The sequence below is a fragment of the Doryrhamphus excisus genome, linkage group LG3 (assembly GCF_037039965.1).
Source record: "Doryrhamphus excisus strain RoL-2023G ecotype Guam linkage group LG3, RoL_Dexc_Guam_v1.1, whole genome shotgun sequence".
Lineage (NCBI taxonomy): Eukaryota > Metazoa > Chordata > Actinopteri > Syngnathiformes > Syngnathidae > Doryrhamphus > Doryrhamphus excisus.
The window spans coordinates 13,912,728-13,926,711 of NC_136359.1; the positions used below are offsets into that span (position 1 = coordinate 13,912,728).

General features: G+C 41.4%; 1 protein-coding gene across 3 annotated transcripts in view; it reads right to left on the reverse strand.

The window, feature by feature from the left end:
- The window catches only part of slf1 (SMC5/6 complex localization factor 1), a 28,153-nt gene that overhangs the window by 6,350 nt on the left and 7,819 nt on the right, over window positions 1–13,984 (reverse strand). For all 3 annotated transcript variants that reach the window (XM_058069716.2, XM_058069717.2, XM_058069715.2), the window contains exons 15-17: window positions 11,436–11,509; window positions 6,852–6,944; window positions 4,927–5,109 (exon numbers count right to left, since the gene is read on the reverse strand). In XM_058069716.2, coding sequence (XP_057925699.2) covers window positions 4,927–5,109; window positions 6,852–6,944; window positions 11,436–11,509 — 350 coding nt within the window. The remainder of the gene's footprint in view (window positions 1–4,926; window positions 5,110–6,851; window positions 6,945–11,435; window positions 11,510–13,984) is intronic.

Sequence of the window (13,984 nt, forward strand, 5' to 3'; positions counted from 1 at the left end):
CTCACATTCATACCTATGGACAATTTGGAGTCACCAATTAACCTAGCATGTTTTTGGAATGTGGGAGGAAACCAGAGTACCTGGAGACAACCCACGCATGCACGGGGAGAACTCCACACAGAGATGCCCGGATGGGGAATCGAACCCACATGGCCTGCGTGCTAATAAAATTGAATTACAAATAAATACAGGGCACTTGTATGCTAACACTGTGACAGGTAACGCAGTGGAGAATTAGTGGCTCATGTTTTGTGGCTCACGGTAACAGTGATTTCACAGTAAGTGATCTAATTGTAATATTATAATAATCTAATAATTTAATTAACACAGATTATCTAAGCAGAGTGTCATTAGCATGTTAACAGTTGTCCTATTTTGTGGTTCAAATTTCGCGGCTACACGATTTGAGATTCCCTGATCTAGCAACCCAACAACTTCATTAAAGTCTACGCACATTTACAAAAAATATTCTTGAAGTTATTTCAAACTGATTTGAAAACAAGCTTGTCAACTGTTCCCCCCCCAAGCAAGACAAATGTCTTCTTATTATTATTATTAGGACATGAACTTTTAGAAGAGTTTTCAACGTTAACAAGATTGTGGGAAGTGAGCACACCGTTAAAAAAAGAGCCTCTTCTGTGTTTTTTTTTTTTAAAAGAAGCCTTTGACATTGCGGAGGCAAAGTCAAACTTCTAAGTTAAGTATTTTTTTTAGGTATATTCTTACACTCGCAGAGCTCCCGCTCTTATTCTTGAGGTGTAATCATTTAGAGGTGAGCTAGAGGTGGCCTTTGGAACGGATAACAATCAAAAAGTATATTAGTATAAGCAGAAACTCAAGTAAGTAGAAAGTCAAAACTACTTGACACTACTACTTGATTTTTTTGGTGCTAGAACTGCACAACCAATTTATCCTTGTGGAGGTTTTAGCACATTTCCCAAGAAGGAAAGTGTACAATTTTGGTGATCGAACAAGAAGATGTCACTTTATGCTGTTAAAGTCTACTTGCAATGGGGCCATGTATGAACCGGAGTGCAGTGGTCTGCACTCATGCTCTTGTTTAGTCATAACTTCAAAGCTACACAGTGTAGGCTACACAGATTGCTAGCAGTTAGCAAGCAGACGTGAATACGAATGAAGGTTCGTATTTAGTAAAACTAATTTAGTTAAACTGAATGCTACAGTTTCAGTGTGGATGTGCACCGCATCCTTCCTCCTGACAGTCAACACTGTCAAGTTGTGACATCGTTGAGTTTAGTTGGTGGGGCCACTTCAGTAAAGAGTTTGGCTTCTCAAAACCATGCACGTTGAAAAAATAATAGATTTTTGTCACAAAATGCCTCCTCGTCGCTAAATCCAGCTCCCCACGCCACATCTTAAGGTCTTCCCCGAGGTCTCATACCGATCGGAGGTGCTTGGAACACACCCCTCGGGATATATCCAGGAGGCATCGTGACCTGGTGCCTGAGCCACCTCATCTCCCGGATGACAGTATTTATGTATCTACAGTATCGGATGACAGTAACCTATCTCCAAGGGAGAGTCAAGCCACTCTGAAGAGGAAACATATTTCGGCCATTTCGAAGATTGAGAAATAAAGAAAAAATCCCAGCGTGGGAAGCAGTGGTGAAGCAGCATGCACAGAGGTGCATCTGAAATACATGACAACATGAGTGCAATGGACTTTATTTAACACGATGATAGTGATGAGGTCCGTGCGTGTGTCCGAAGGGACCCTTGTTTTCAGTGCCAATGAGCAAAATACATTACATTAACATCTACAGGAATATCTAGTCTGTATTTGAAATGATAGAATGGAGGCTTTCCTTTCCTCTTTGACCTTAACTTTAGCCCAAAAAATTGATAATTTAGACTCATAAACCACTTCAAACTGCCTTCATAGATGACTGTTAAATGTTACAGGTTACAAAGATTGACTATGAGGTGAGGGTCTGAACTCGGTGAATATCATAACGATTACTACACTAATACAAGCCAATATACACCAGTGTAATGTAGTGTAAATATAATGTAATATATAATGTATATAATGTAATATATTATATCACCCGATATAATATATATACTATATATGTATAGAAGGGGTGTCACAATTAAAATGTGACATTAAAATGTTAAAATATGATTTCTCATTCAAGAAATGCGAGAGGGGTACACCCTGGACTGGTCAGGTTTAGCAAATAGATGCTTCAAATAAAAAGAGAGAAGAGAATCATACATCTAGTCCATCAAACATTCTCTGTCTCTGTGGGGGGAGGCGGGGCCGATGGAATTGTGATAGCCTTATTAATGTAAAGCTTTTTATGACACCCTTATTTTATTACCAATATTAGACAGGATGTGCGCCGCTCTTATTCTGAAGCCCGGAGGTGTAATGAAAATGTGTTTTGGCTAAGTGGCTGTAGCTAAGTGAGATGGCTATGGAGTGCATTCTGCAGCCATGGCTGTTGTCTCTACTGCACACACAAATTGCACAATGTGAGTGGTCAACCTAAAACGCTGGGTTACATTAACAAACACTAAAGCACAACTCAATCTGAGCTGCACACAGACACATACACAATATATTTATTCCAATTGTATGTACATGCCCGGCTTATACACTACATGTCTACACTTGTATGAAAGTTAATGTCCCAATGTTGGTGACAAGTTCACAATGCAACAGGTTACCGTTATTTCTATTACTATTATTTCATATGGAGGGAAAGAAGCTTCCAGTAACAAATTATGCTCAACTTACAGGAGCCTCTGTAACATGTGTTTACAATTGACGTATCACATCACATGGCGACATGTATAGCGGGGGAACACCACCAGTAATGACAGCTTAATGGTTCTTTTCTTTATTTACCCACCCTTTTGCCTTCACTGTCAACCCCCCTCTGTATGTGTGTATAAATCTAAACACAACACACATGCACAGCAGCATTGACAACAGCATTTTATCGCTATAATTTTGATATTATGGACAAATGTTGAGAGAGGCAAATAGACCTAATGTATAAACATGTGTGGCTACTTCCTTGCCATCAATACGCACACCCGGGTCATATGGGGTGGCCTTGGGCAATGAGAAGACGAGGGAGGGGCGTGAGTGTGAGAGTTAGCCTTGCCCTCAGCCATGGCATTCTTTCTTTGCCAGCTCCATAAAGCCTGGAGGGACCCAGTTGTAGGGGGGAGGAGTGGGATACACACCACCTCGCTGTCTCACACACACATACACGCATGCACACAAACACACAGGCCAAGGCCTCTGAGCAGACATGCTTACAAAGGGGTGAGATCACTCCTAAATAAAGCCTTTGTTGGTGTGCCAGTGTCAGTGTTGCCCTCTCTGGCCTAACACAAGCATTGCCAGTTTGGCTTAGCCTGTCTGCTGCAAACAACAGGGACGACAGGATGAGTGATGCTCCAGTGAAAAAAAAATCAGAGGTCTAGCAGGCACTAGGATAAAGAAGAAAGAGAAAATGGCCCACTAGCCTGTTTGTTATCAGGGGACAGTGTGTCTCTCCATGGCAAATAGTTAATAAGGTTTGTTTTTTGTTTTTTTTTAAACAACAAAACAACGGCTACAGTAACCAGGTCGGCTGTGTCCCCTCAAGCCAAAACTTTGAGAAAAAGACAAGAAGTACATCAGTCAAAAAATGTCCATGGTTTAGCAAAAGAGCTCACAAGAGACGCTGAAGCAAAAGAGCCCACAAGAGATGCTGAAGCCTGCAGTCAAGAGGGCCGCCTCCTCAAAAGCCGCAAGACAAGAAGGCCATCAAGTGTGAGCAAAGAGTAGACAGTCAGGAGACAGGTTGAATGTAGAAGCCTGCAGCTCCTTCTCTCCTCAATGCTTCTTTTAAATGTTATTTCTTTTTTTTTTTGGTCCACACGCTTCATCCCTAGGAGAAGACATGACCTAGACGTCAGGCGAGATGTCGCATGCAAAAACACATGCACACACCTACACGCACACTCTTCAATCTTGAGAATGTTTTTTTTTTTTTACACATAGCTTTCTATAGTTGCGTCTTCTTCCTCTGACCTCTTTTAATTCCCTCAATCTCCTGTTTCTGATGAAGAAAAAAAAGGGGAGGAAGCGAGCTTTGTTTCCTCTCCAGGGCAAACAATCCCAGTCTAATTTATTTTTTGAGGACAGAATACCTACATGTGTTAATGGGAATCAAGTGGAATCAAATTAACCCTAATTAGTCAAAGCGTGAAGAGGCAGAGGTGATCAACTCAGTAGATTTTACAGCCCCCCCACATCACACTTATACACTCTTAATTTGTAGAATTGTGCACAAAACGTAGTATTGAGGTTCATTAAATAGCTTACTTTAATGGTTGAACACAATCTCGTTCAGGTTGCTGGTCTTTTATAACCACTAACCACCGAGGCAGACTGTATTTTCCTGAGATTCCAAATTGTCCATAGGTGTGAATGTGAGTGTAAATGGTTGTTGGCCTGTGTGTGTCCTGTGATTAACTGGTGACCAGTCCAAGGTGTCCTCCACCTTGAGCCAAAAGTCAACTGGAATAATACAAAAGAAATGAAAAGCATATGGATGGATAGATGTTGTGGTTGAATTCCTAATCGCACAAATTTTAGGGCATTTTGACTTCCAAATCTGGTTCTTTGGACATGGGATGTCACTTCTTTGGTGGGGACAGAGCCCAAAATTGGGCAAAAGGATGAGGCATTCCAGCTGGATATAGTCTGACTCACCTTGACCCATAGTGTGGGTTCTGCAGCCATTGGTTTTCCTTTAAAGTAAAACTGCACTTTTTGTTATTTTGCCCATTATCCAAAAGCCCTATGTGACACAAAAGCACATATTTTCCTTTTCTGTGGATTGTAGGTAGCCAAATCGTGCTGTCAGTTTATCCCAACAGTAAACAATAAAGTTGACGCACCTGCAGTCTCAAGAAGCATTTTGGCGATGTCCAGATGTCCGTTGAGCAAGGCGTCGTGCAGAGGGCTGACTCCGCCCACCACATAATTAATGAGTGGGGCAGGCCGGTGACGTAGCAAAGCTTCCACACATGCGGTGCTGCCGTGGTTGCATGCTTCATGTAGAGGTGTCCACCCTGCGTGGTCTACATAGTCAACAAATACACAGATAAAACACATTGTTATACCTTAAAATATGGTTTAAGGTACTAAATAGATTTTAAACAGCTTCAAAGGCTTCGTGGGAGGAGCTGCAGTTTGAGAAAATCCACCGCCTCGACATTATTAGGTTTTCTTCAGCTTGTCTTTATTTCGGTTTGTATCTAAAAGTTACTTGGTAAACTTGTATTGTAACGTACGCAGTGCATTTGACAGAACAGCACTGTGCAGGCTTGTGTTGTGTCAGTCATTTATGCATCAGGGGTATATATATATATATATATATATATATATATATATATATATATATTTGCCTTATTCGATTAAGTCATCATAAAACCGGTGTGCTACTTACAATATAATAATTTTGTTAATTATCAGTTGGGATTACACAGGTAGCGGTAACAGTAACTGGTTGACTGCTGCATTTGCTGGCCACAACATGAGGTACACCTGCACAGTAGCCGCTATGGTCAAATATTACACCTCTCTCAATAAGTTGCAATATGCACTTTGCAATCTTAAAATTGTTTCGTACACGGCGCATTTCACAAGAGAGCTGTATATACGGCCCGTTGCATCTGTCAATGGTTGTTTTCTGGTCTGCTCTCTTTGGCTGGTGAGACTAAGTCACTTAGAAAACTTTGCTTGAAGTACTGTATTGAATGCTTTTTTTTTGAGAAAAATACAGTGGCTGACAGATTATGTGCCTATTTGCATCCATTGCATGTTTGCATAACTCACCAAATTCACACAGACCATTAAAAAAAGTCTTACATATCACTTATACACATATAGCAAAATAACAATAATTATAGCAAGTTCTGAACTACGCATGTCAATTCCAGACTAATAATGTACTGAAGTAATCCCCACACATTTCCGGTTAAACCATGACCACTTCTGGTTAATGCCCCGCCCACTCCAAGTAAAGATACAGATAACTTAAATGGGTGAAGAGATACAGATAGTGGTGTGCTTGCTCATAAGTTGCCTATTTAAAGAAAGTATACATATTTTTCAAATGTAAATGTTGATGATATGTATGCCCATAGTGTCCATAAAAAATGACATGCACATGTGTCATGGTTATTTAAGCAAATAAGATAATGACGTCAACTAGCCCCCCTCAAAAACCACCACCATACAGTAAATATAATCACAAAAATAATTCCAATAGCAAAAAAATATTTCCACCAATCCAAATTAAAACCTTTAAACATGGCAAACATTCATTGATACAGACAAGTGAGCCTCAACACAAAGCCTATCCCATTAGTGGAGTATTACAACCAAGTGTTCTGCTCCAACAAACATGGGCCTCCTTTTGGCAGACAACATGGTTATAAATTGAACCTCACCTCTTACATAATCCCCTACTGAGAGCCAAGTTAATTTCTATTAAAGTGTGATTACAGATTGGCAGAAACCTTGCAGAACAGCACATTTCCATAAATGGAGAACAAGTAATTATATTTGACCGATGAAACAGACGAAAAAAAAGCCAGTACTAAATAGCATAAGGCAGCGGACATCTACAAACTCGAGCGTTTCCAGCTCAGCTCCCTCTCTAAGACACACCCTTTAACATTTCTGCAAAAGGTTGACTTTGACGATGACGTCCGCGTATGCCTAATCCGTCCTTATTTGCCCGCCACACAAAGTGTTAATATTATTTTTGAGGGGACGACTGTTAAGACAGAAGTGAACATGAGAAAGAAGGTCTTACCCTTAACGTTGACATCGGTGCCAGGGAGCGCCAGGATCTGAAGCACCGTCTCCACTTGGTTTCTCTTGCAGGCTCTGTGGAGGAGGGTCTCTCCTTCAACCAGGACACACAAACACAAACACACACACACACAAAACGGACCAACACACCCAAAAAAGAAAAAAAGGCGGAAAAGAGAGAATCCACAATTATGATATGCCCATTGTCCTTTATGGTGAATAAAAAAGCAAAACAAATTGCGACCATCAAAAAAGAAAAAAAAAGCATGACCTACAAAAGTGCTACCCACCAATAAGGATGTATATTAAGAAGAATGATTAGAAAAAAAAGGGTGGAGAGCTTTAACGAGAACAAAAAAGAAAGGACTGAAATTGATACATGAACAGTTCTTTTCTCAAGATTCTAACTGCACAACAAATGTCGGAGTCGGCGGTGAGGGGATGAATAAAGTGTAAAGTCCCTGTCTGCTTGTTCCAGTATTGCTATTTGAAAGCCAGTTCTGGTAGACAGCCCATGCACAAAGCCTCCAAAGGGATTCCTTACCAATCCTGGGTCATTATCGCCATGTGTTTTTTAATCAGCAATCTTAACAGATGACATCCTCGAGGATTTGCATTGACATTTTTAAACATTATTTTATTTCACCCTCAATATGTACCCTATCCCTCACTTCCTTTGATGCAATTTTAAATCAGGCATATATTAGTGGGCCGGAGAGCCCCTTTTTTATGTATGGCTGAACTTCAGAGGGAAGTTAAAGGCCAAGCATGAGTGACTCTGTGCTTGGCAGGTTAATACAGGACTGCAAAGACTCAAGTAAATGCTTTACTAACGCAGCCTGTACAAGGGGCTCCACTCCAGTGCACACAGGCAAAAAGACAAGAGGGTGCTGCTGGGTGAGTGGAAGCAGGGAAACAGGTGGAAAGTGGACATGTTTCAAAGCTTGGGTGGGGGGTAGGTGGAATGTTGGCAAAAATGTATCCTTTAAGTCTTAAAGAATTTCTCTCCTTTCGGATAGTGTGTCCAAACTTTATACATAAGTGGGCTGCATACAAAAGAACAAAGAATGTGTGTCCAGTGGGATATTGTACACCTTTTGTTTAGTAATTAGACAAAATGCAACCAACAATATACGTTAAGCCTACTAAGCAATTATATATCGCTACTGGGTTGAAATTGGATTAACAATGCTTCACAGGAACAGACATCATTTTATGTTCCACCTGTACTCAATCAATATTATTTTAGTAGGGGAGCTCTGATCGATCGGCCAATATCAGTGAAAGAGGACGGTATCGACATCGGTTGATACTTGCTTTAAAACGCTGATCCCCTCCACCAATCAGCTCCGCCCCCACTGCAGCATCCACAACAAGCATGCCTGCCATGTATGGGACCTCCCATCTTTGTGAGAGTGATATAAGCTCTGCACTCTGCAAAACGTGCCTCAAAACTGTCTCACCGTGGTGGCGCTTTGAAAAGATGTGACTGGTGTGGCATTTAGGGGCATGCACTTGGCAGGGTGTGGTGAGTTTGAGGCTTGCGACGTGATCATCTATCAAGCAGCAGCTACAAAGCCCTGGTAAACGTAGCTCTAACAATGTATGTGATCGGTATTGGTATTGACCAATTTCACTCATGGATTATCGTATTGGTAGCAGCAGCGTAAAATTCTGATTGGAACACCCTTATATTTTACATTTTATTTATATTACCAAACACAACACCTTCAACACTGGGTGGAACCTTGCCTGTGCATTGCATTTATTATTCAAGCACTAAAAACAAGTTTATCCAAAATGAATGACAATGCAAGTGCAAATGTTTAAGCCCTACCACATTCTGCACTACATAACTAGTGTAAGAAATGTTTCATTTGTTGTATTGTGAGTCTTTTTCAAAATTGAGGTCGTAACAGTTTACTAGTCTTTTAATTTTTTGGTGATAGACCATTTACAAGAAATATTTCCAATCTTGGACCCATCTACAAAGAGGGGGTGAAGCTTGGCCCAGACCTGTAGTCTCAGTACTGTGGGCTACATCAGAGTTCCATGCAGACTTGTGTGCCATTACCAAGCTCTAAAACGCTGTGATTAAACACCCATTCCACTACACCGCATTTGTACACATTCCCGCAAATGCCAGGGCCAATCCACGCTCTGTTAAATCACTTTAATAGCTCCAATTTGGACAATTTGGATACAACACTTCTATTATTGGGGTAACTGCACACTCAGCATTTACAAGCACGGAAAGGATAAATCTGCCTGTCCTTTCTATAAATTCTCAGTTTCACACTTTAATAGGAATGGGAAAAGTATGCATTGCTCTTTATATCCCTCAGTCAGCACGCTGCACTTCTGTTAAGTGTTGACTGACCCACCAGTTATTGAACCTAAAAGCTGCTGGAAGCCTCTAAAAAAATCCCTTTTTGACTAGAATGTGTTAGAAAAGTATTCTGGTCCAGCTATTTATGACATTTTCATGTATTTAATACTATTTCAAGACAGCAGCTAAGGCTGGCACTATGAACAATGACGACATGCCAGTTTACGTGTGATGGAACATACAGTATGAACCGATGAACGCCAAATGAGTTCATGTTGTAAAAATGAAGTGAAAGCTACCAAGTCAAATACAATCTGTTTCTGGACGTTGGTCAATATCTGTTCCCATAAACCTTCATTAACTGTACAGACATTTCTAAAGGATAATTTTAGCATGCTTAACTGTAAATGTAACATCTGTAAGTGGCTTAGTATGGCTTTTGTGTTACATGGTGGAGTTTTACCTTGAAATGCTGACAAGTTGGTTGCTCAAGGTGGGGACATATATGGATCTTTACATAATTTAATCCATACATTTTCTATTCTGCTTCTCCTCACTAGGTTCGCGGGTAGAAAGTAAAATGTTCACTTATTATATTAATATATTATGTATATTCACTTGAATTTTAAAACATTGTTAACTAACTAACTGAAGCGTTTTATATGAAGTACAAATCGTATCATAAACTATTGTGTGAATTTTGACTTTGTTTGCAGTGCGTCCCAAAGCTTAACACAAACTATTCTGCAACACATTTTACACTTGGAAATCTCTGCTGAGCATCCAAAAGCAAATATGTAACTCAAACAGAGAGGTGCCTCCCCCGCACCCCCACACCAAAAAAATAAAAATAAAATTCCCAGAACCCTCGTCTGTCTGCTACTTTGACAAAGACAACAGGGTTCCATGGAGGCGACACGGAAGCAGAATGCCGCGTATAAGCCAAGCAAGTTTATACATGTGGGTGAAAGTAGCTGTGAAAGAAAGGAGGCAAAGGGGGGGAGGAAGGGGATGAGAGGGCGAGAGGGGAGGATGCTGTGCCGATGGTTCATCAAAAATTAATGCAGACCGCATCGGTATAGAGATCACGTAGCGGAAAAACAACACACGGCAAAAGCCTCTGTGCTCCCTAGCTCCCATTCCCTCTCCACTGCTCCTCTTCACCCACCTCCCCTCCAGCATGGGGCCTTTCTGATCAGGTGGAGCGGGGGAGATATGAGCTCTGACACCTTCGAGAGTTCACACTAAGTACCACGGCTATAATTGCAGGAAGTTCCACCAATGTAGCTGCTTTATATCTTCAGCGCTCTGCTAATTGCTGCATTTAATGCGCCACTAAAGGAGATGTGAGAGAAAACAGTTCACGTTAATATGCAGCTTTGTTTGGTGATGTCCATGCCTTTTCTTTTCTGATACATTACAGCAGTGCCTTTAAAATTTGAACATGAAATCTAATTTTAATATAATTCTAATCTAATTTTTCAACTAAAAATCAGTGGTCCACAAAGAATGCCTTCAAGCCTACTTCCAAAAAATATAGAAAATAAAAATATGTAGTAGCAAATATTTGACAATTATCTTGACTTTGATAGCTGCAGCCCTAATTTATTTGATTTGTCTTTTGTGTTTTCTGTGCTAACAGGGAAAGTGTGATGATTACCATAGAATCCAAAATGGAAATTACTGTGTACAGCAACAAATGTGGTGAAGTGTTTCTGTCCTGGCTGTTCAGTACAGTATGGCAACTGCAAGTGCACCCCATGTAAAAGATCCTCAGTGTCTGCCTTGTTGGCACATGTCCCTATAGTTAGGGAACCATGGCTCGGAGTCTGCTTGATCTCTTCTGCAAAAATTAGCTGCAGTTTGGTTATTTGACACACGCATCAGTACAACATTGGAAACAATAAGTCAACAATGTGCACTGTAAAATGAGCTGCACTTACAGTAAGTATGTAACATACTGCATATTTATATTACTTTATTTTCTTCCAAACCAACAGGTCTTAGTAGGCTTCAAAATTGTCCTCGCAGCTGACAAATATGAAGCAGAGCATCTCCATGCATTATGTGCTCTTCATTAAACGTAAAGTGATGACACCACCATCAGGGCTCTCTTTACTGATGACCCAGTGCAGTGCATCAGTCCATTAAAAGCCTGCTCCTTGCAAATGTGCAGCTACATTGGCAGCAGTGGTTTGTGTGTGTATGTGTGCGAGTGAGAAAGAGAGAGCGAGAGATACAGAGAGAGAGCTCTACCTGCTGCATTAACTCTGTTCAGACCTCTTGGGATGCATTCTTTCTCCGATTCATTCTCCACTGGGCTCAGAGTTCTGGACAGGACACAAAGGACACAGTCTATGGATTTTTATGGAAACAGGCATGAATACACCCAGTACTAATTCAAAAGGAAACCACCCATGATCCACATTAATAATTCAAAAAGAAACTATCCATGATTCACATTAACAAGACTAAAGTTTCAATGACCACCATTAAGCTATGGCAGGGTGGAGACATTGGGGGAACATCCATCAATCCCCATTAGCGAATGAATTGCTCATAGCTTTGTATTACATCAAATCTAACACTATCTTACACACCCCCTTATTGTTCGGCACACACACGCATGCACGCACACTTTCTGAAGAGCACTTTTCCTCCTACTTAACGCCTCAAACATGGGTAGAGTGAATTCGATGCGAGCAAGCATATTATGATGAATAACCAGTCAAAGAAAGTGAAGCCTCTTCAAAGTAGTGGCGTGCTAATAGCTGCAGGCTGTCACTAGTTTTCCATGCGGTTATGTGAGATCTGCCTGCATGGAATCTGACAGCTGTGTGTATGTACTGTATGTGTTTGTGTGGCGTTGAAGCAGGATGCCAACAGTATTATAGGGAGGTGGCCTGTTCGCTGATAATTGGCTTGTTTCAGGAGTTAGGCAAGGACTCAGCAGTGAGGAGGAAACATATCCTGTCACATTGTCTGTTATCAGTAAGGACAAGGCTGTATGTTTGTTTGAGAGGGTAAGAGAGTCCATAAGTGAAGACGAGTCACCCATGTGCACCTTGTCCATGAAGACTGGTCGATGAAGAGGTTCTTACAGAGTTCCATGTGTGTGCACCCTTGACAGCCTACTCTAAGATAGGTCTGTGATAGGCTATACATTCTATAATAGCGGACATTAGTTCGTGAACTTGGCTGAACAAACATAACAAACACACATGCGTGTTGGTTGTGGCTTGCGTTATCGGTGCATTAAGAGGGCAGCATATTCACATCCCGTGCAGTATCTAATCAAGGCTGACAGCACCTTTAACTTCCAAAAAAAAGGACCCCAATTTGCGGACCCGACCTCCAGTCTACAGAGCAGTGTATTTGGCACCAAAGTGCTTTATTTCACTTTCTGTGTGTTTTAACTGTGTGACGAACAAGGTCATAGCCCTGCTCTACATGTTAAATACCTTCAGAAATTCTTCATAGCATCTATTTATGGAGTTTCACATTATATTCTAAATATAGACGATGGAATTGAAAACATTTGTCCTCTATTTATATTTGACATTTACAGCTAAATGCTTTGTGTGACAATCGCTATAACAATAAATAAAGGTTATATTTTACTTCCTAAAATACTTAGACTGAGTCATAGCGGTGCCCCTTTGTAAATGTCTCTAACCAAGACAGTGAAGAAATTGAGTCGTGTCAGATTTTCAGACAAAAGATGTCTTAATTGATTATGAGAGCTCCTTAAATAAATACAGTACATAAAAGCAACCTTCAGCCATGAAATGGAGGAAACAAGATTTCCTTTGGGTTTCTGTTCTCAATTCATCACACACTTTGTCATTTTAATTCTGTTCTTTCATTCAGGGTCAAATGATTGCGCGTGGCCCTCGGCACTGCTTTATCTCCTCCACGCACATTGCCTTTTGCTCGTTCATCTCTCCTCATGTGTGAACGAACAAACCATGAGCTTTGGAGACGAGGAGGAGGAGGAGAAAAAGAAAGAAGAGGTGAGAAGTGATGGGAATGAGAGAGGTAGAATGTAGCCAGAGCATGAACTAGTAGCCTTTACATGAACCTGCTCCCTGATGACTCCTGCCCTTCTTTAGGCCAACTACCTGCTGGCAGAACAGCAGCTGTCTGGTATGGTGGACAAAAAGAATGAGTATGGGTGTGTGTATGTGTGTGTGTAATTCAACATTCAAGATGGTGAAAAAAGATTTAGTATGCGAGGGAGGATTGAGAGAGGTGGGAGAGGAGGGTGAAAGCTGAGTCGGCGGTCATACACAAAGACCCTCAGAGACTTCGTCGGTGAATGGGGATGTGGTGGCAGCGGTGGTGGTGGTGGGGGGGGTGTGTCTCTAGGCTCCCTTTGCACCCCTCCTGTCAGCCAACATGCACTGATAAGATCAGACCTGGGCATGACCCATCACATGCCAACTCCTCATGCTTCGTCTGACCTCCATTTGCCTCTCTCCCTCCACGCATCTCTGCTCTTCACCCCCCTTCTCTGTCTCTCCTTCTCTCACACACACATGCGCGCACACACACACCTCTCTCCAGGTGTTCTTTTGTTCCTTCTCACTCACGTTTCTCCCTGCTCTGTTCCTTTTACCATAAGCCTTTTGAAAGGCAAAGCTTCTGCAGGGACAAACTTGAAAGTGGCGGCAGAACGGACTCTTGGTTGTTTTCTGATTTACATGACACTAATTATAGATAGCCCTGTGATTGGCTGGCGACCAGTCCAGGGTGTACCCCGCCTCTCGCCCGAAGACAGCTGGGATAGGCTCCAGCACACCCCG